This window comes from Choloepus didactylus, chromosome 4 (assembly GCF_015220235.1).
Source record: "Choloepus didactylus isolate mChoDid1 chromosome 4, mChoDid1.pri, whole genome shotgun sequence".
Lineage (NCBI taxonomy): Eukaryota > Metazoa > Chordata > Mammalia > Pilosa > Megalonychidae > Choloepus > Choloepus didactylus.
This window is the reverse complement of record NC_051310.1, coordinates 8,024,246-8,047,075: the sequence shown is the minus strand read 5'-3', so window position 1 is coordinate 8,047,075 and position 22,830 is coordinate 8,024,246. Positions and strand designations below refer to the sequence as shown.

At 40.3% G+C, this 22,830-nt stretch overlaps 1 protein-coding gene across 2 annotated transcripts in view; it reads right to left on the bottom strand.

The window, feature by feature from the left end:
- Window positions 1-22,830, bottom strand: part of AK7 (adenylate kinase 7) — an 89,563-nt gene that overhangs the window by 23,996 nt on the left and 42,737 nt on the right. Inside the window, exons 8-10 of one of the 2 annotated variants that reach the window (XM_037831914.1) lie at window positions 19,691-19,781; window positions 3,854-3,931; window positions 550-699 (exon numbers count right to left, since the gene is read on the bottom strand). In XM_037831914.1, the coding sequence (XP_037687842.1) occupies window positions 550-699; window positions 3,854-3,931; window positions 19,691-19,781 (319 nt within the window). The remainder of the gene's footprint in view (window positions 1-549; window positions 700-3,853; window positions 3,932-19,690; window positions 19,782-22,830) is intronic. The other variant, XM_037831915.1, reaches the window with a different exon arrangement.

The window sequence follows — 22,830 nt, the reverse complement described above, 5'->3', positions numbered from 1 at the left end:
CCTAGCTAGTTTGAATCCCTGCCTAGCTGTGTGATTGTGAAGAAACTGCTTCATCTCTCTTAGCCTTAGTTTCCTCATATGTAACATGGAGATAAGTATACCTACCTTGAGAAGGTGGAATTAAAATGACCAGCAAATCCTCTGGCTGATTGTAAGAGGTCAAGGTAATAATCCAACTGCTCCTTCTACCTCTCACCTTCCCTCCCCCCAGATGCATTCCCAGAGCTGAAAACCAACAGGCAGTAAGGCACACTAAATTCTCCTTAAATAGACAAATAAGTGACAATCAGTCCTGAGCTTACTATCATGTTCAATTTGTGTCAATCATAAGAGTTATTACTAATGTTAACTTTAAACACTGTTACTATTCAGTAGATAAGTATTAACAGTCATGTAGATTGTTAGAACTGGAGAAATCTGCCTAATTTGAAAAAGAAATTGAAATTTGGATGTTTGAAAGAGAAAAATTTTTCACTGGTATAATTAGACTAAAAGATTTCATTTATTATGCTTACATCAGAAGTTTAAACAGGAAATGGTTATAGTTACCACTAATCCTCTGGCTTGCTTGTACTCTTTGAGGATATTGCTGATATTTTCCACAAATCCTGCTTGGGCAACCCATCGAATGTTAAAATTCTCCTTCACAAAGAGAGCTTCCATTCTCAAGTTGACCAATAAGTGGTCAAGACACTCTTGCTAAGAAATAATGGAAAACAAGAGATTTGTCTTTTTTTTTTATTTTGACAGTTATAATAGACCAATATCACTACAGTTATTTTTAAAAAATAATATACATTCACTAAACATGAAAGTCAGTGAATCCAGCAGTAAGTATTTTCAGAACATGTACTGAGATACTATGATATTTCTAAACTCTCCCCATATCTGCTCTCTTATTACAGGCAGAATCCATGACTCTTTGCAAGCAGAAAAACAGATAAAAAAAGTAGGAAGATACTAGGAGCAGAAGTGTTAAGAGTTCTTTTTTAGATTTTTAATAATATTTGTTTTTTTATTCACATGGTCCCATAGTTCAAACTCCAAAAAAAAAACAAAAAACATAGAAGAAAAGACTCCCTTTGACTCTTCACCACCAACCCAGCTCTGCTTCTCAGAGGCAACCAAAGAAATCAATCCTTTTAGAAACATTCTCAAGTTCAGTGTTCAGATGTAATTTTTTTTTTATCTTCATTTTATTGAGATATATTCACATACCACGCAGTCATACAAAACAAATCGTACTTTTGATTGTTTACAGTACCATTACATAGTGGTACATTCTTCACCCAAATCAATCCCTGACACCTTCATTAGCACACACACAAAAATAACAAGAATAATAATTAGAGTGAAAAAGAGCAATTGAAGTAAAAAAGAACACTGGGTACCTTTGTCTGTTTGTTTCCTTCCCCTATTTTTCTACTCAGATGTAATTTATTCCTAAAAAGAATTATATTTTAAAGCAAGCTTTAAAAGCACACTGCAGTGGAGAGCTCTGGTTGACCAAGATGGTGGTTGTGTTGGTTTGAATCTGAACTTTACCAAACATTCCAAGAAGAATGAGCACCAATCCTGCTCAAACTCTTCCAAAAAACTGAAGAGGAGAGTATACTTCCTAACTCATTCTAAAAGGTCAACATCACCCTAACAGCAAACCAGATAGAGATGCCAGAAGAAAATTACAGCCCATATCCCTTATGAATATAGATGCAAAAATCCTCAACAAAATACTAGAAAACCAAATCCAAAGGCACATCAAAAGAATCCTAGGTATGCAAGGGTGGTTCAACATAAGAAAAATCAATTAATGTTGTATCCCACATTAACAGAATGAAGGAGAAAAACCACATGATCATCTCAAATGACCCAGAAAGGGCATTTGACAAAATCCAGCATGCTTTCTTGATAAAAACACTTGGAAAACTTGGAATAGAAGGAAACTTTGTCAACATGATACAGGGCATATATGAAAAACCCACAGCTAACATCATACTCAACAGTGAAAGATGAACGCTTTCCCTCTAAGATCAGGAACAAGACAAGGATGCCCAGTGTCACCACTGTTAGTCAACATTGTTCTAAAAGTTCTGGCCAGAGCAATAGGCAAGAAAAAGAAATAAAGGGCATCTATATTGGAAAAGAAGAAGTAAAACTTTTCCTGTTTGCAGATGACATGATTCCATACATAGAGAATCCTGAAAAATCCACAACAAAGCAACAAAGCTACTAGAGCTAATAAATTCAGCAAAATGGCAGATACAAGATTAATATACAATAATCAAGTGTTTCTATACACAATCTCAAGAGGAAATCAAGAGAAAAATTCCATTTACAAGTACAACTAAAAGAAAGCTCTATACACACTCTCAAGAGGAAATCAAGAGAAAAATTCCATTTACAAGTAAAACCAAAAGAATCAAATATCTAGGAATAAATTTAAACAAGAATGCAATGGACCTATACTCATGGAAAACCATAAAACGTGGCTAAAAGAAATCACAGAAGATCTAAATAAATGGAAGGGAATTCTGTGTTCTTGGATTGGAAGACTAAATATCATCAAGATGCCAATTCAGCATAAAGAGACCTAAAGATTCAACACAATCCCAATCAAAATTCCAACAGCCTTCTTTTCAGAAATGGGAAAGCCATTCATCAAGTTAATATGGAAAGGTAAAGGGTCTGTGTAGTTAAAAATACCTTGAAAAAGAAGAACCAAATTGGAGGACTCACCCTTCATAATTCTAACACTTCTTACAAAGCTACAGTAGTCAAAACAGCATGGTAGTGATACAAGGACAGACATATAGACCAATGGAATCGAACTAAAATGGCCTCACATTATGGCCATTTGATTTTTGACTAGGGTGCCAAGTCCACTCAATGGGGAAAAAATAGTCTCCTGAACAAATGGTGCTTGGAAAACTGGAAATGAAGGTGAATGAAGGTGGACCACTGCCTCACACCTTATACAAAAATTAACTCAAAATGGATCAAAGACCTAAATATAAGAACCTAAACTATAAAATTACTAGAAGAATACATAAGGAAGCATCTTTGTGCTTTTTGTAGGCAATGGTTTCTTAGACTTCAGACCAAAAGCATGAATAACAAAAGAAAAAATAGATAAATATGACTATAAAAATTAAAAACTTTTGCTCATCAAAGGAGTTCATCATGAAAGTAAAGAGACAACCTACAGAATTGGATAAAATATTTGGAAATCAAGTATCTGATAAAGGTTTAATATGCAGAATATTTATAGAAATCCTACAACCAGATATATTAATGGCCAAAAAAGCTCATGGAAAGATGCTCAACAGCATTAGCCATTAGGGAAATGCAAATAAAAAACCACAATTAGCTACCATTTCAAACCACTAGAATGGTTATGATTTTAAAAAATGAAAATAACAAGTATTGGGGTGGATGTGGAAAAATAAGAATTCTTATTCTTTGTTGGAAGGAATGTAAAATGGTGCAGCCACTGTGGAAAACAGGTGCACATTATATAACTAAAACTGCTGTCTTTGTTGTGATGAAATCTGAATCTTAACCTCCCATCTGAATTTTAGAAAGTGGTCAAAAGAACAGGACCCAATGTTTGTATGGCATTTTGCACATGTCAAACAGCTTTTGAATACATTTCCTGACCACATCATCTGAGGGTTTTCAGAAGAGAAAATCCAAGGCTTGAAGAAGAGAATAGTAAATTGCTTTAGGCTAGAACATCCAGCCATGCATCTCACAGCCAGAAGGAGCTGAAGATGGGCTTGGAAGCCAGGTATTAATCCCTCAAGACCCAATATATTTACAAAAACAGTTCAAAAAAAGTCTTTTATATACTAACCGTTAAGTCCTTTGTTAGGAAAGCATTTTCTTTGGGTAATTTATGAATTTTCCCAGGACCGATACTTTTACTGATGCACTGTTAGAGAGAAACAGAAATATTTGGTTTACCTTCAGGTCTTATATATGTAAATATACAAAAATATATTGTATAAAATATATATACAAAAATAACATTTGCAAAATAGAGGGTAGTATGCTGAGGGTAATCATTCATTTATTTGTTCCACATGTATTTAATGATCACCAGTGTATGGCGGTATTGGAGGCAGAGATGAGTAAGGCTTGCCCAGTCTGAAAGGGGAGGCAGAATTGTACAAAGATGGTTATCATGCGCAATGTTTGCAGTGCAGCAAAGAGGATTCTGGGAGCACTGCTGGGAGGAAGGAAGGGAGGGCGCAGAGGAAGATCTCTGAGCTGAATCTTAAGGATGAGCCAGGAATGCCTAGGAGAAGAGGAGAATGCTGCACTAGCTGGGCTACAATGTGGTGGCTGTAGCCAGGGCAGCCCAGGCAGGGAGAGGCAGCTCTCACAGACCTAGGATTCCTGGACTTGGCTTTTGGAGAGCTAGAACATAGAAATGCTGTATTGGCAGGTGACTTCAGACACGTTTTCGTATTCTGGGTGTGTCATGTATGTCTGTGTGAGATGGTCTTTCCTGCCATTGCATATATGGAGAAAGAACTTTTTGATGGTAATTTCCCAAAGTACACTCTGAAAATTCATATAGTGTGCTTGTTGGTTTTTTTTTTTTTTTATTTTTTTTTAGAGAAGTTGTAGATTCAAGAAAAATCAGGCAGAAAACAGAGTCCTTGTATATCCTTTCTCACACACACAGCAGCAGAGGAAGATGCTTCCCTATGTATTCTTCTAGGAGTTTGATAGTTCTGATTCTTATATTTAGGTCACTGATCCATTTTTAGTTAATTTTTGAGCATGTTATGAGGTAGGGGGTCCACCTTCATTCTTTTTTGCATATGGATATCCAGTTTTCTAAGTACAATTTGTTGAAAAGTCTATTCTTTTCCCATTGAGTGGACTTGGAACCCATGTCAAAAAATCAAATGGCCATAAATGTAAGGGTTTATATCTGAATTTGCAATTCAATTCCATTGGTCTATATGTCTGACTTCTTGCTAATACCATGCTGTTCTGATGACTAAAACTTTGCAGTCAGTTCTAAAATTGGGAAGTGTGAGTCCTCCAACTTCAGTTGACTCTTCAGGGCTCCTTGCCCTTCCAAGTAAATTTCATGACTGGCTTTCCATTTCTGCAAAGAAGGTTGTTGGCATTTTATTGGGATTGCATTAAATCTGTAAGTTACTTTGGGTAGAATTGATATAATAATGATATTTAGTCTTCCAATCCAACACTGGAAGTCCTTCATTTATTTAGGTCTTCTTTGGTTTCTTTTAGCAATATTTTGTGGTTGTCCATGTATAGCTCCTTTACATTCTTGTTTAAATTCATTCCTAGATATTTGATTCTATTAGTTGCATTTGTAAATGGAATTTTCTCTTGATTTCCTCTTGGGATTGTTCATAATTAGTGTATAGAAACACTACTCATTATTACATGTGTGTTAGTTTTGGTTCTCTTGGGAAACAGAACCAACAAGAGATATCTGTAAATATAAGATTTTATAAAAGTGTCTCACGCAACTGTGGGGATGCATGAGTCCAAATTTCATTGGGCAGACAGCAAACTGGCAACAGCGATGAAAGCGTTTGATGAACTCCTCAGGGAATGCTTCACTGGCTAGCCAAAGAAGAAGAAGTGAAGGCCCTCTCTCTTTCTCCCGTAAAAGTCTTCAACTGATTGGATTAAATCCAACTGATTGAATTCTCTCATTGTGGAAGGCATGCCCTTTGTTGATGTAATCAGTCACAGGGGCAGTCAATTGACTGATGACTTAATAAACCAGCCTTCTTGTTTATTAACCAGCCACAAATGTCCTTGCAGTAATGGTTAGGCCAGTGCTTGCTTGACCAGACACCTGGACACCATCACCTGGCCAAGCTGACACATGAACCTAACCATCACAGTCCACCCCTTGTCAACTTCGCAGTTATACACATCACCTTTTTTTTTTGGCTGCTCAATAAAATTTACTTAAAACCACAATAATAGAATTTTAGGCATTGCATAGGGAAGGCATGATATATGGCGGGTGTGGTGTTTGAGGAAGTAGGGATGACAGTCACATTTTTGGCATAGGATATTCTCTGCAGATTTCACATATGGGGCAGCTTCAGCTGAATTCAGCAGGTAAATCCCGGATATAACATCAAAGTCCGGGTACACACAGGTGTGGAAGGATCCAGTGTTTCTCTTGCTAATCTACTGCACATATGTGGCTTTAAATGTCAGGATCACAAGAAAGTTTTCTCCAGATTGCTTCTACATGACAGGCAGGATGAAGGGGCAAGGATCTAAGGGCATTCTGCCATCCCCTACTCTTTTAAATCAGATGGCCCACCAAGAAGGATTTGGCTAATTTCATTGGCCAGCCATATCCTGTGGCTGAATCTTAGCTGAAACATGGCTAGGGAGAAATCTTTGTGAATGGAGTCTGATGAAAGTTAAAAAAAGAAGTAGTTTGGGTATGTGCCTGAGGAACACAGTGGAAGGGAGGGCTTCTTACCTTAATCCTACACCAAACATGTCCTCCAATGTGAAGACCACATGGGAAGAGCCCACCTCAAACATGTGCCCTGTTCATGGGTGCTTGTTCATTTCTCATTTACCCTTTGTCCTTCACTGTGCTCTCTACCCAATCAACCAGAAAAACCATTGTATTCTCTCTCAACTGTTAAATCAACCAGAAAAACCACTGTAGTCTCTCTCAACTGTTTAATTGAATTCAAATCTTTCTCCACAGCCACACTCAAATTGCCATCATGATATAATGAGTAAAATGTAGGCTCTGGAACTATTGTGCCTGGTTTTCCTGCCTTCTGGCCATGTGACCTTTAACTTCTGTGATACTTCAGTAGGAGTATCTGAAATATGGAGACTGTAGCAGTTGGAGATATTTTCAAGATCAAATGAGTGAAGCACAGTTGGGCTTATTGCAGTGCCTGAAACATAGCAGGGTCAATGACATCATTTAGCTGGTGTCATTACATATCACCTTACACCATACTTTATCTCTAAGTATAGAACAATAACAGACATATATTTCACCTAACAACAGTCAGCTGTCCTGCATATAACTGGAAACACACTAAATCTCTCCAGAATAGAGTGCAAGTCCTTGGGTGAAATTGACTTTTAAACTTGATGCCCTTTAACTTAAATACTGCAAAATGAACAATACAGCTTATGTCATACGATAAGGGGATAAGATAGAGAAGAAAAAAAGATATTTGCTTTATGGACAAACACGAACATACTTATAACAAAGCAAGGAGGATATATTCATGCTATCTGATTTGCTAATGCTGCCATTATGCAAAATACCAGAAATGGATCGGCTTTTATGAAGCAGGTTTATTTGGTTACACAGTTACAGTCTTAAGGCCGTAAAGTGTCCAAGGTAAGGCATCAACAATCAGGTACCTTCACTGGAGGATGGCCAGTGGTGTCCAGAAAACCTCTGTTAGCTGGAAAGGCACATGGCTGCCGTCTGCTCTGGAGTTCTGGTTTAAAAAGGGTGTTCTCCCAGGATGTTCCTCTCTAGGCTGCAGCAGCCAGCTCTTTCTGTCTAAGCTTCTTTTACAGGACTCCAGTGATTTAATTAAGGGCCACCCTGAATGGGTGGGGTACATATCTCCATGGAAATTATCCAATCAAATGGTTCACTCACAGTTGATTGATTCACATCTCCATGGAAACACTCAATCAAAGGATTCCAACCTAATCAACACTAATAAGTCTGCCCCCACAAGACTGCATCAAAGAACATGGAATTTTGGGGGACATAATACATCCAAACTGGCACACCATCATAGTCCTTGATTCTGTAACTGGTCACATGGTCATAGTTCATATTTATCACTACCTTCTTCCATTACCCATTCTATGTTCCCTTTACCCTCAGCAAGCAAATCATCTGGTCATGGTTCTTTGCCTGGTGGGGTGATCCAAATCTTCATTCCTGAAGTTTCTGGGCCATTGGTACCCCTGTCTGGATTGGACTGTTGCAGTTTTCCACTGAGTTAATCACACGGCATGGTAGTACTAAGGGACACCCTAGGGGATCTCCTGTATTTCTGGAAAACTCTTCTTTACCTCCATTGTGTGGTTGCAGTGCTATTTCCCCTTGATAGTCAGAATCAATCACCCCAGCCAGTAAAGTAATCCTCTTCCCTACTTGTTGATTCAGAGGCATGAGAAGCCCAAAGTGACCAGGTGGGAGTCATAACTTCCAGCTCAATGGAATTATTGTTGTATCTGCTGTTGGAAGCACTCCTTTTGGAACTAAAACTTGTAGACCAGCAGAGCTTAAGGTTGCAGGGACAGGAAGCAAAAATTTTTCTAGTGGATCACTAGGAGTGATAGTGAGTGGTGCCACTCCTGTTTCCACCCCTTGATTCCTGGACCCATGAATCCTGGCTATGGGAGAAACAGCACCATAGAGTAGATGATGATTCAGAGCATATACAGCCTCCTGGAGAACACTGCCCCAACCCTACAAGGTATTGCCACCTAGTTGGTGCCATAATTGAGTCTTCAAAAGGCCATTCATTCCACTGTTCTATCAACTCAGCTGCCTCTGGATGATGGGGAACATGGTAAGACCACAGAATTCCATGCACATGTGCCCATTCCCTCACTCACTTGCTGTGAAGTGGGTTCCATGGTCAGAAGCAATGCTGTGTGGAATACCATGACAGTGGAAAAGACCGTCCATGGATGGTAGTTTTGGCAGAAGCATTGCATGCAGGGAAGGCTAACCCATATCTGGAGTATGTGTCTATTCCAATGAGAACAGATCATTGCCCCTTCCATGATGGAAGTGGTGCAACGTAATCAACCTGCCACCAGTAGCAGGCTGATCACCTCAGGGAATGGTGCCATATGGGGGACTGAGTGTGGGTCTCTGCTGCTGGCAGATTGGGCACTCAGCAGTGGTTGTGGCCTGGTCAGCCTTGGTGAGTGGAAGTCCATGTTGCTGAGCCCATACATAACCTCCATCCCTACCACCATGACCACTTTGTTCATGAGCCCATTACAGGAGTGACTGGAGAAAGAGCTGACTGTATCCACCAAACAGGTCATCTTATCTACTTGATTATTAAAATCTGAAGTCACCCTCTGGTAGGCATTCACATAGGACAGAAAGGTCTATCCACATACCTCTTCCCCAGACTTCTTTGTCACCAATTTTCCAATCATGTTCCTTCCAAATCCCTGACCATCCAGCCAAGCCATTAGTGACAGCCCATGAATCAGTATACAGATGCACCTCTGGCCAGTTCTCCTTCCAAGCAAGATGAACAGCCAGGTGCACTGCTTGAAGTTCTGCCCACTGAGAGAATTTCCCCTCATCACTGTCCTTCAGGGACATCCCAAAAAGGGGCTGCAGTGCTGCAGCTGTCCACTTTTGGGTTGTGCCTGCATATCGTGCAGAGCCATCTGTAAACCAGGCCCGAGTTTCTTCCTCAGTCAACTGATTGTAAGGGACTCCACAAGAGGCCATAGCTGTGGGCTGGGAAAGAGAAGGTAAGGTGGAAGGAGTGGGGGCCATGTGCATTTGGGCCACTTCCTCATGTAATTTACTTGTGACTTCAGGACCTGCTCGAGCTCTATCTTGTATATACCATTTCCATTTTATGATGGAGTGCTGCTGTGCACGCCCAACTTTATAGCTTGGCGGGTCAGACAACACCCAGCTCATGATAGGTAATTAAGGTCTCATGTAAGTTGGTGGCTCGTGGTTAAGCGTTCTATCTCTAAGGCACAATAGCAGACCAAAAGCTGTTTCTCAAAAGGAGAGTAGTTATCTGCAAAGGATGATAAGGTTTTACTCCAAAATCCTAAGGGCCTGCATTGTGATTCTCCTATAGGAGCCTGCCAAAGGCTCCAAATAGCATCTCTATTTGCCATTGACACTTCCAGCACCGTTGGGTCAGCTGGATCATGTGGTCCAGGTGGCAGAGCAGCTTGTACAGCAGCCTGGACTTGTCACAGAGCCTCATCTTGTTCCAGTCCCCTCTCAAAACTAGAAGCTTTTCTGGTCACTCGGTAAATAGGCTGGAGTAGCACACACAAATGAGGAATAAGTTGCCTCCAAAATCCAAAGAGGCCAACTAGGCGTTGTGCCTCTTTTTTGGTAATAGGAAGGGCCAGATGCAACAGCTTATCCTTCACCTTAGAAGGGCTATCTCAACATGCCCCACACCGCTGGACACCTAGAAATTTTACTGAGGTGGAAGCCCCCTGTACTCATATATATATGTAGAGAGAGAGAGAGAGAGAGAGAGAGAGAGAGAGAGAGAGAGAGAGAGAGAGAGAGAGAGAGAGATTGTCCACATAGCATACAACTATCCAAAGATCCAAAGTGTACAATCAATTGCCATGGTACCATCATACAGCTGTGCATCCATCAACACAATTTTTTTTTTAATTTTTAGAACATTTTCATTATTCCAGGAAAGACATAAGGACAAAAAAAAGGAAACTCAGATCCTCCCATACCCCTAACCATGCCCCCCTCCATTATTGATTTATAGTTTTGGTATAGTACATTTGTTACTATTGATGAAAGAATGTTAAAATACTACTAACTGTAGTATGCAGTTTGCAATAAGTATATTTTTTTCCCTGTATGCCTCTCTACTATTAACTTCTAGTTATAGTGTCATACATTTGTTCTAGTTTGTGAGAGAGATTTCTAATATTTGTATAGTTAACCACGGACATTGTCAAGCACAAGATTCACTGTTTTATACATTCCCATCTTTTAACCTCCAACTTTCCTTCTGGTGACATGCGTGACTCTGAGCTTCCCCTTTCCACCACCTTCACACAACTTTCAGCACTGTTAGTTATTCTCACAACATGCTACCATCACCCCTGTCCATTTCCAAACATTTAAGTTCACCCTAGTTGAACATTCTGCTCATAATAAGCAACCACTCCCCATTCTTTAGCTTCCTTCTGTATCCTGGTAACTTATATTTCATGTCTATGAGTTTACATATTATAATTAGTTCATATCAGTGAGACCCTGCAATATTTGCCTTTATGTGTCTGTCTTATTTCACTCAATATAGTGCCCTTAAGGTTTCTTCATCAACCCATTTCTTTTAAGATGGTTTTGTTCACACACCATACATTCCGTCCTAAGTAAACATTTGTTGGTTCCCTGTATAGTCACATATTTATGTGTTCAGCACCATCACCACCATCTATATAAGGGCATCTCCATTTCTTTCACAAAGACAGAAGAGTCAAAGAAGGCAGAGAGGCAAAAGAAAAAAGAAAAAGAAAAGAGAAAGAGAGAAAAAACAAACAAAAAACACAAAACTTGATAGCTAGAAGGTGACAAAAGGGAAGATAGCATTAACCTAAAGTAGAATAAAGAGTCAGACAACATCACCAATGCCAGGAGTCCCATACCCTTCCCCTGTTCCCCACCACCGCAAATGCATTTAGCTTTGATGTATTGCCTTTGTTATATTAAAGGAAGCATAATACAATGATTCCGTTAATTATAGTCTCTATTTTGCATTGATTGTATTTTCCCCCCAACCCCACCCTATTTTTAACACCTTGCAATGCTGACATTCATTTGTTCTACCTCATGTAAAAACATATTTGTACCTTTTATTACAATTGTTGAGCACCCTAGGTTTCCCTGAGTTACACAGTCCCAGTCTTTATCGTTTGTCTTTTTTCTGGTGTCCCAAATGGTCCCAGCCTTCCTCTTTCAACTATATTCACAATCACCTTTGTTCAGTGTACATACATTGCTGTGTTACTGTCTCCCAAAATTGTGTTCCAAACCTCTCACTCCTGTCTTTTCCTTTCTGTCTGCAGTGCTTCCTTTAGTGTTTCCTGTAGAGCAGGTATCTTGTCACAAACTCTGTCATTGTCTGTTTGTCAGAGAATATTTTAAGCTCTACCTCATATTTGAAGGACAGTTTTGCCAGACATAGGATTCTTGGTTGGTGGTTTTTCTCTTTCAGTATCTGAAATATATCACACCACTTCCTTCTTGCCTCCATGGTTTCTGTTGAGAAATCCGCACATAGTCTTATCAAGCTTCCTCTGTACATGTGACAGATCGTTTTTCTCTTGCTGCTTTCAGGGGTCTCTCTTTGTCTTTGACAGTTGATAATCTGATTATTAAGTGTCTATTCAGATCTGTTCTGTTTGGGGTACTCTGCGATTCTTGGATCTGTAATTTTATGTCTTTCATAAGAGATGGGAAATTTTCATTGATTATTTCCTCTATTATTGCTTCTGCCCCTTCTCCCTTCTCCTTTGGGGACACCAATGACAGGTATATTCTTACTTTTTGTTTTGTCCTTAAGTTCCCAGAGATGTTGCTCATATTTTTCCATTCTTTTCTCTATCTGTTCTTTCATGTGTAGGCTTTCAGGTGTCTCATTCTCCAGTTCCTGAGTGTTTTCTTCTGTCTCTTGAGATCTGCTGTTGTAGGTTTCCATTGTGTCCTTCATCTCTTGTGTTGGGCCTTTCATTTCCATAGATTCTGCCAGTTGGTTTTCCGAACTTCCAATTTCTACCTTCTGTATGCCCAGTGTTTTCATTATATGGTTCAGCTCTTTCACCATATCTTCCCTAAACTTTTTGAATTGACTTATTATTAGTTGTTTCAATTCCTTATCTCAGATGTAAGTTTGTTCCTTTGACTGGGGCAAAACTTCATTCTTCTTAGTGTAGGTTGTAGTTTTCTGTTGTGTAGGCATGGTTTCCTTGGTTACCCCAATCAGGTTTTCCCAGACCAGAACGGGCTCAGGTCCCAGAATGAACAAATATTCAGTATCCGGTTTACCTGAGGGTGTGTCCTAGAAAATTTTACATACTGTGAGGCCTCAGGTCACTGTGCTGGGCCCCACTCCTTTCCTCTTAGAGAACATAGACCCCCCTAGGGAGAGGTCATTAGCATTTCAATGGTGTCTCTCTGCCTGTGCTATCTCCACCCTTGTCTGGGTCAGAGCAGTGGGAACTGAAAATGGCTGAGGCTTTCTCCACTGAGCTGAAAAAGGGACAGAAAGTTCCCTTCAGGGCTAATCCGTGGCAACCCTCCAGCTCTCCAAGGTCAGTCATCACCCAAATCCTCTGTCTGCTTGTTGGGGATTGGTAGCTCATAGTGAGGAGTTCACACTTGCTGATTAAAACTCCAGTTGTAGCTCAGCTGAGCTATATTCACTTGCTGGAAGAGAGCTTCTCTCTAGCACCACAAGGCTTTGCAGCTTGGTGGGGGGAGGGGTCTCCCAGCTTGGATCTGCAGTTTTTACTTAAAGATTTTATGCTGTGATCTCAGGCATCCCTCCCAATTCAGGTTGATTTATGATGAGTGGACAGTCACGTTTGTCCCCCCCGTAGTTATTCTGAATTATTTACTATTGTTCCTGGTTTTTCTTAGTTGTTCCAGGGGGACTAATGAGTTTCCACTCCTCTTTATGCTGTCATCTTAGATCCTCACACCTGTATTTTTGTTGGATTTATCTCCCATTCTCTGACATGCAAATGCCTTGCCAATAAGTCTAGAGTAGCTGCTACTTCTTGTTCACTAGTTCCGATCAACATGATATCATCAATATAATGGACCAGTGTGATGTCCTGTGGGAAGGAGAAATGATCAAGTTTCCTGCAGACAATATTATGACATAGGGCTGGCGAGTTGATATATCCCTAAGATAGCACAGTGAAGGTATACTGCTGGCCTTGCCAGCTGAATGCAAACTGTTTCTGGTGGTCCTTACTAACAGATTGAGAAAAAAGCATTTGCCAGATCAATAGCTGCATACCAGGTACCAGGGGATGTGTTCATTTTCTCAAGCAATGATACCACATCTGGAACAGCAGCTTCAATTGAGTCACCACCTGGTTAAGTTACGATAACCCACTGTCATCTTCCAAGACCCATCTGTTTTCTGCACAGGCCAAATAGGAGAGTTGAATGGGGATGTGGTGGGAATTACCAACCCTGCATCCTTCAAGTCCTTGAGAGTGTAATCAATCTCTGCAATCCCTCCAGGAATTCAGTGTTGCTTCTGGTTTACTATTTTGCTAGGCAGGGGCAGTTCTAGTGGCTTTCACTTGCCCTTTCCTACCATAATATGTCACTCCATGAGTCAATGAACCAGTGTGAGGATTCTGCCAGTTGCTGAGCATGTCTAGTCCAATTATGCATTCCGGAACTGGGGAAATAACCCCAGAATGGGTCTGGGGACCCACTGGACCCACTGTGAGATGGAGGTAAAACTCCATCAATCACTTGACTTCCATAAGCCCCTACTCTGACAGGTGGACCAGAGTGATATTTTGGGTCTCCTGGAATTGAAATCACTTCTGAACCAGTGTCTAATAATCCCTGAAATATCTGAACATTTCCTTATGCACAATTGCCCTGGTAAAAGGCTGTAGATCCCCCCTGGGGAAGGCTGGTAGGAAGATTAACAGTATAAATTTTTGGCAGTGTAACAGGGTCCTTCCCCAAGGGTACCCAGACTTCCCATCATTCAAGGGGCTCTAGGTCTGTAAACTGCCTCAAGTCTGGGAATTTATTAAGGGGCTGTCACTCTCTGTTTTTGTAATTCAAGTTAGACTTTTGTTCACTTGACCTAGAATTCTTCAGCTTATACAGATCAAACAAGAATTTAGTAGACTGTCCACCTATTTTACTTCTAGGTACTCCATGATCTACTAGTCAACACCATAAGTGTCTATGAGTCAGATTATTTTGACTGCTGCTTTGAGCCTGTTTTCCATTATGGTAACCACACTCACTTTATCTTTGGCGATTAACTACTGCCATATGTCTTCTGCCGACTTGGGATCCGATTATCCCCATTGTGTTTAAGGATTCCAGCTCAGAGACAGCAGTTCCCACAGTAATATCATACCTAAGAGGAGGGTCACTATAGAACTCTTCAGGGATGATGGAGTGTGCCGGTTTGAATGTATTGTGTCCCCCAAATGCCATTATCTTTGTGGTCTTGTGGGACAGACGTTTTGGTGCTGGTTAGATTTGCTTGGAATGTGCCCCACCCAGCTGTGGGTGGTGACTTTGGTGGGATACTCCCATGGAGGTGTGACCCCACCCATTCAGGGTGGGCCTTGATCAGTGGAGCCATATAAAACATGCTGACTCAAAGAGACTGAACGGAGTGCAGCTGTGAGTGACGTTTTGAAGAGGAGCAAGCTTGCTAGAGAGGAACGTCCTGGGAGAAAGCCATTTTGAAACCAGAACTTTGGAGCAGACGCCAGCCACATGCCTTCCCAGCTAACAGAGGTTTTCTGAATGCCATTGGCCATCCTCCAGTGAAGGTACCCGATTACTGATGTGTTACCTTGGACACTTTATGGCCTTAAGACTGTAACTGTGTAGCCAAATAAACCCCCTTTTTATAAAAGCCAATCCATCTCTGGTGTTTTGCATTCTGCAGCATTAGTAAACTAGAACATGAAGCTAGTCTCACAAATTTATTCCTCACAGACCTTGTAAAAGGTGTGTCCTCTAAACATTCCAGGGGTGTGTGAGCAGGTCTTCCATGATAAATCCACTCTAACATTCCAATCTCTCTAAGCCTTTGAATCTCCTCCTCTACATTCTATCAGGGCAGTTTGGACATTTCGACCTCAGGTAATGTTGGCCACCTTTTGATCCATGTTTCAGCCAACCACCTAAACAAAGTGTTAACGCCCTGTCTAACCCCTTGAGCTACAACATTGAATGCAAAATCTCTGCTTAGTGGGCCCATATCAATAAATTCAGCCTGATTCAACTTTATATTCCTTCCACCATTTATCCCATACCCTTAATATCCATTTCAACACATATTCCCCTGATTTCTGTCTATATAAATTGGAAAACTCATGCAGTTCTTTTGGAGTATAGTGTACTTCCTTATTGGTCACACTTTGTACCTCACCCTTTGGGGCCTGTTGGGACTTGAGTCTAGTTATAGGTCTTAAAGCAAAGCCTGGTGGTGGAGGTGGGTCATGAAAAGAATTAGAAGTATCCCGCAAGCCACTTACCTCAGGACATTCCATTGCAGGTTCATCTTGTGAGCAGGATTAATCTCTCCAGACAGAGGAGTGAGGGCTGCTTTCTCAGGGCTGGTGATTACAGGTTTAGCAAGCACCAAAGGGTAAATCTCTTTAGATGGAGGTTGGATGGCAGGCTCCTCAGGGCAGACTGGAGGTCAGGAAGCTGTTTCCTCAAAGCAGGCTGGAGGTTGGGTAGCTGTCTCCTTAGGGCAGACTGGAGGTGTGGGGGTTTTTTTCCTCAGGACAGACCATTACAGGTACAGCTAGCAAAGATTCAGCAGAATCCAGGGTTCCAATGTCCTCACTGCCATTATTATCAATCCATATGTCCCCATCCCACATTTCAGGATCCCATTCTTTTCCAATAAATGCCTTTACTTTAACAGCAGACACCCTGCAAGGTTGAAATTTCAGTTTACATTGTAAATCTGCTACTCATAACATGAGAGTCTGCATCTGGTTTTCAGAAATCTCAAGTCTGTGGCCATTGGAAATAAGGTTTTCTTTCAGGGCATGCATAGAAACCTTTACATCTGTCATACGGCACTTAAGTTTCAAATTTGAAGTCTTTAGCTTGCCCCTTTCTCTTATAACTTTATCCAGTGTATCTAAGAGCAACCAGCCAACATCATTATACCTCTTAACTCTGCAAAACTCTGTTAAGGTGTCAAAACACTGTCACCCAGAGCCTTGCTTCATACAAGAGAATGATTAGGAGAATCAAATGGTGATATTTTGTGTATCTCCATTGTCAACTCATGCCATGGACTGTCAATGCCATCTTGATTACTGGAAATGGAGTCATTAGTGCCTTTGAATCTAATCAGAGTAGAAAACCAATTGCAAAAACCCATTTTAAGATTCTGTTTCTCAAGAACTATTCCCAGTACCAAGCTGTATTGTGTTAGTTAGGGTTCTCAAAGGAAACAGAACCAACAAGAGATGTCTATAAATATGAGATGTTATAAAAGTGTCTCACACAATGTGGGGATGCACGAGTCCAAATTCCACAGGACAGGCAGCAAACTGGCAAGTCCAATGAAGGTGTTCAATGAACTGCTCAGGAAACACTTCACTGGCTAGCTGAAGAAGAAGAAGTCAAGGTCCTCACTCTTTCTCCCTTAAAAGTCATCAACTGATTGGATTAAGTGCAACTGATTGAATTATCTCATTGTGGAAGACACACCCTTTGTTAATGTAATCAGTCACAGGTGCAACTGACTGATGACTTAATAAACCAGCCTTCTTTATTAACCAGCCACAAATGTCCTTGCAGTAATGGTTGGACCAGTGCTTGCTTGACCAGACACTTGGACACCATCACCTGGCCAAGATGAAACATGAACCTAACCGTCACACATGTTGATCTTGTATCTGCCACTTTGCTGAATTTATTAGCTCTAGCAGCTTTGTTGTGGATTTTTCAGGATTTTCTACATATTGGATCATGTCATCTTCAAAAAAGGGAAAGTTTTACTTCTTCCTTTCCAATTTGGATGCCGTTTATTTATTTTTCTAATTGTTATAGCTAGAATTTCTAGCACAATGTTGAATTAATCGTGTTGGCATGAGCATTCTTGTCTTGTTCCTGATCTTAGAGGGAAAGCTTTCAGTCTTTCACTATTGAGTATGATGTTAGATGTGGGTTTTTCCATATATGCCCTTTATAATGTTGACAAAGTTTCCTTCTATTCCAAGTTTTCTAAGTTTTTATCAAGAAAACATGCTGGATTTTGTCAAATGCCTTTTCTGGGTCAACTGAGATGATCATGTGGTTTTTCTCCTTCATTCTATTAATGTGGCATATGACATTAATTGATTTTCTTATGTTGGTTGAACCACCCTTGCATACCTGGGATGAATTCTACTTTGTTATAGTACATAATTCTTTAATGTACTGTTGGATTTCGTTTTGCTAGTATTTTGTTGAGGATTTTTGCATCTAAATTCATAAGGGATATTGGTCTGCAATTATCTTTTCTTGTGGTATCTTTATCTGACTTTGTTTTAGGGTGGTGTTGGCCTCATAGAATGAGTTAGGAAGTATCCTTTCCTCTTCATTTTTTTTGTTTTAAGAGTTTGAATAGAATTGGTGCAAATTCTTCTTGTCATGTTTGGTAAAATTCTCTAGTGAGTCCATCTTTTCTGGGCCTTTCTTTGTTGTGAGGTTTTGATTACTGATTCAATCTCTTTACTCATTTTTGGTCTTTTGAGATCTTCTATTTTATCTTGAATCAGTGTCGGTTGTTGGTGTGTTTCTAACAATTTGTCCATCTCAGCTAGTTAATTTAGTTTGTTGGTATATGATTGCTTATAGTATCCTTTTGCAATCCTTTTTATTTCTGTTGGTTTGGTAGTAATGTTCTCTTTTCACTTCTGATTTTAGTTATTTGCATCCTAGAGATGATTTGCAAGTCTAGCCAAAAGTTGATCTTTTAAAAAAATCAACTTCTGTTTTCAATGCTTCTGTCTATTGCTTTTTAACTCTCTGGTCCAGTTTGCTAATGCTGCCATTATGCAAAATACCAGAAATGTATTGACTTTTATAAGGGTGGTTTCTTTGGTCACAAAGTTATAGTTCTAAGGCCATAAATGTGTCCAAACTAAGGCATCAATAATAGGATACTTTTACTGAAGAATGACTGACGGTGACTGGAAAATCTCTGGTAGCGGGAAGGCGCATGGCTGGTGTCTGTCCTAGGTTGTGTTTCAGCTCCTCTCTCAGCTCCTGTGTGTCCTTAGCTTAGCATCTCCATATGTCTTCAAGAATCTGCTTTCAACGGCCATCTCCAAAATGTCTCTCTCAGTTCCTCTTGGGGCATTTTGTTCTCTCTTAGCTTCTCCAGAGCAAACTCGGGGCCAGCATTATTTAGCTAGGCATCTGGGTCTTGGCTTAGCATATAGAGGACATTTTTTTTTTTCCATCCCTCTACTCTCTGTGAGATCTCCCTTTAAAGTATTCCAGTAAACTAATCAAGACCTACCCTGAATGGGCGGGGTCAAATCTCCATGGAAACATTCAATCAAGAGGTCACCCCCTAATCAACAGACTAATAAATCTGCCCCCACAAGGTGGCCTTAAAGAATATGGCTTTTTCTGGAGGACATAATATATCCAAACCAGTACACTCTCTATTTCATTTAATACTCTAATGTTTGTTATTTCCTTCCTTCTGCCCACTTTGGGTTTAATTTGCTCTTCTTTTTCCAAGTCCTCCAGGTGTGAGGTCAGGCCTCTGATATGAGGTCTTTCCTCTATTTAAAATATAAGCTATAAATTTCCCTCTTAGCCCTGACTTCACTGCATCCCATAAGTTTTGGTATCTTGTGTTTTAATTTTCATTTGCCTCAAGATTTCCTAATATCCCTGTGATTTCTTCTTTTGACCCATTGGTTTGTTTAAAAGTACATGGTTTATTAATTTACATGTATCTGTGAATTTTCTAGTTCTCTCTCTGTTATTGATTTCCAGCTTCATTTCATTGTGGTAAGAGAAAATACATTACATGATTTCAATATTTTTGGAAGTGAGCTTGATTTTAAGGATATTTTATTTTATGTCTCCCAACATATCTGAATTCATAACCAGACTTCAAGAAATAAAACTATTTAATTAATTCTTTCAAAATATGAGATGAAATGACTATACCTTGACTATATCCTCCAGGGTATGAACAGAGTCATCCACAGCAACCAGGTAGTGAAGCTTTGGCACATGGTCTATGATGTTTTGTATCACTCTGAAAATCAACAGGTTAAGTAATCGCCAGAGGGAAAAGGCAGAAGAGAATTTTTGCACTGAACAGCACCCCCAGGGGCCAGGTATGGTGTTTGGTGCTTTGATAGGTTATCTCACTTTATTTCCAAAAAGGTGAGGGTTGGGATTGTTATCCATACTCTACAGATGAGGGAGCTGAGGTACAAAGAGTTGAGTAACATTTCCCAGGATGAACAGCTTTTCAGAAAGTAGAAGAGCCAGGATTTGAAACCTATTACAACTGGCCCGAGATTCCATCTTCCTTCTATTATACCACACCCGACCTGAGTATCTGACACCTATAACACTTCAGTTTACGAAGCCCCTGACCACCCAGTGGCTCACTTGAGTCTTGCAACAATGCTTTGGGGTAGGTGTTTGACAAAGCAAGAAACAGATTCAGAGAAGCTGTGACCCTCGTAAGCGTGTGTGACAGTGCTGAGAGGCAGCTCAGGGACTGAGCCCGAGGTTTCTGCTTCTGAGTTAATGACTCCCAACATTTCTGAGTACAGTCGATTCTCATTATTTGTGGTAGTTAATGTTCCGAAAAGTCACCATGAACACTGAACCGTCACTCCTGAGGGAACCACAGGTAACATCCCGGCGAGACTGTGGTCACAACATTTTCATTAACCAGTCAATATATAACCTGGTTTTATGAGTGTTTTTGTTTAAAGACACCTTATTTAATATATATTGCTAATTCACTAGTATTGAACTCATGGCCAACAGCACTATAACTTACACCTTCAAAACACTTATTTTCTCCATAAGGCACATCACAACCTTCCTGCACTGTTTTGGTTTGCTAGAGCTACCAGAAATGGATTGGCTTTTATAAAGGGGGTTTATTTAGCTACAAATTTATAGCCTACAGTCATAAAAGTGTCCAGCTAAGGCATCAACAAGAAGATACCTTCACTGAAGAGCAGCCAACGGCATCTGGAAAACCTCTGTTATCTGGGAAGGCATGTGGCTGGCGTCTGCTCCAGGGTTCTGGTTTCAAAGTGGCTTTTTCCAAAATGTCTCTGGGCTTGTCTCTCTTAGCTTCTCCATAGCAAACTCTAGGCTAGCATCTCTAAAGCAGTCAGCTCCCAGGTGTCTCTCCAAGTCTCTCTCAGCTACAGCACTGAGCTCCTTCTGTCTGTGAGCTCTTATAGGACTCCAGTGATTTAATTAAGACCCACACTGAATGGGTGGGGAAATACCACCATCAAAGGTATTACCTACAGTTGGATGAGTCACATCTCCATGGAAACAATCAAGAGGTCACACCCTAATCAGAAAGATTAATAAATCTGCCCCCACAAGATTGCATTAAAGAATATGGCTTTTGGGGGGACATGATATATCCAAACTGGCACATACACTTAGGAACACTAGCCAGCATTTCAGCACCTCAGTTGGGGTCATTTTAAATAGTGAAATACCAACAGAAAGCACACAAATGTGGAAAATGTAGCACTAGACAGACTGCGAAAAGAATACTTGTTTACAGCATGAGAGCTCAAACAAGGAGCTCTGATGCCTGGTTTGAACTCAAATGGGAGCGTATACATTGAGTCAAATTTTCTGCCAGTCTGTGCATGTCCACAGATGATTGGTGAAAGCACCAAGAGTATTGATTTTGAGGACACCAATAAAATTTTAGCAAGTAGGCGAATTTGTAAATATGGAATCCACAAATAATGAGAACCTGCCTGTACTTACCACTGCTGGGACTGTGTTAAGGGTTTTACCAATGTTATCCCACTTAATCCTCCCAAGGACCTTATCAGGGAGGTACTATTATTATCCCCTTTTTACAAATGAGACCATCAGACACAGAGAGGTTAAGCAACTTTCCCAAAGTCACACAGCTAGTAAGTGACACAAATTAAAGAATTCCAGAGATAAACTACAGTGAATAGAATTCTATCACAATGACCGGTTAGTTCTGCCTCCATTTTAATTTCCTCTTCTATAAAATGAAAATAAAGCAAATGGACACTCCTAAGTGTCCACTGCACATTTGTTTTATGTTAATTTCTCAGAACACTTCAGCTTTTAGCTTCTTCTCCTGTTAAATATCTGACATTATTCAAAGAAACCTACAGGAAAACAGTGTTACTTAAAGGGGCCTGGAGCTGTCTGTAATGAGAATGATTTCACTCTCTAATTTATCTGTTTGGAAGTAAGATGTTAAAAACTAATGCTAAGTAATTGCTTTAATAATGTCAGAGACTCTTTTACTTCATTAAAACCTGATAATGTAATGACATAAAACCTCTGCAGAAAAGAAGGGTATATTGCAACTACCTCCGTGTCCAGTATACTTGTTGGCTAAAGTAGATCCAGGTTTTGTACGATCTGAAGTCTATCAAGTTAGAGGATCCTTTTTTTAAGAAAAATAATAAAAATTAGGGGAAGGACTTTGGAAGGAGCCCATGCAGAGGAGGAGCTCTGGAACTTAAACTTCACTGTTTCACAGTAAATCCACCTGGGATTGCAGGACATCTGCGTAGCTTATCAGTGGCCAGTGGATTAGGGGCGAGAGTGGGAATCTGGAAACCAGAACCTCAGGGAAGTGCAGGAACCACTTCCTCCCGGGGAACGAACTGAGGGGTGGCAGGATAAAGCCCCCAGGACCTGAAATATAGAGCTGATGAACCACAAATAAAGTGACCTGCCTCATTGGCCTGGGGTTCAAGTCAGGTTCTTCAAACAAGGAGAAGGGTTTCTGGACCTTTCTGGATCATAGGGTCGGGTTGCTGTGCGAGTGTGAAAAACATGTGACAACTTTACCTATAAATGCCAAAAAAAAAAAAAAAAAATCTTCAGGTTTAGAGTTCACCATCTGATTTCTCAAATTTGAGTTTGTGGGCTGGACACATCAATCTCACCTGGGACCCAGGAATAAGAAACTAGGTCCCCAGAAAGCACACACCAAGTTCTTTTTCTTTTCTAAAATTGCAGGGCACAGTATTCCTCTGATAAAGTCCTTAAGAGATGAACCTGAACTTGTCATCTGAAGTGAGAGCTCTGTCATCAGT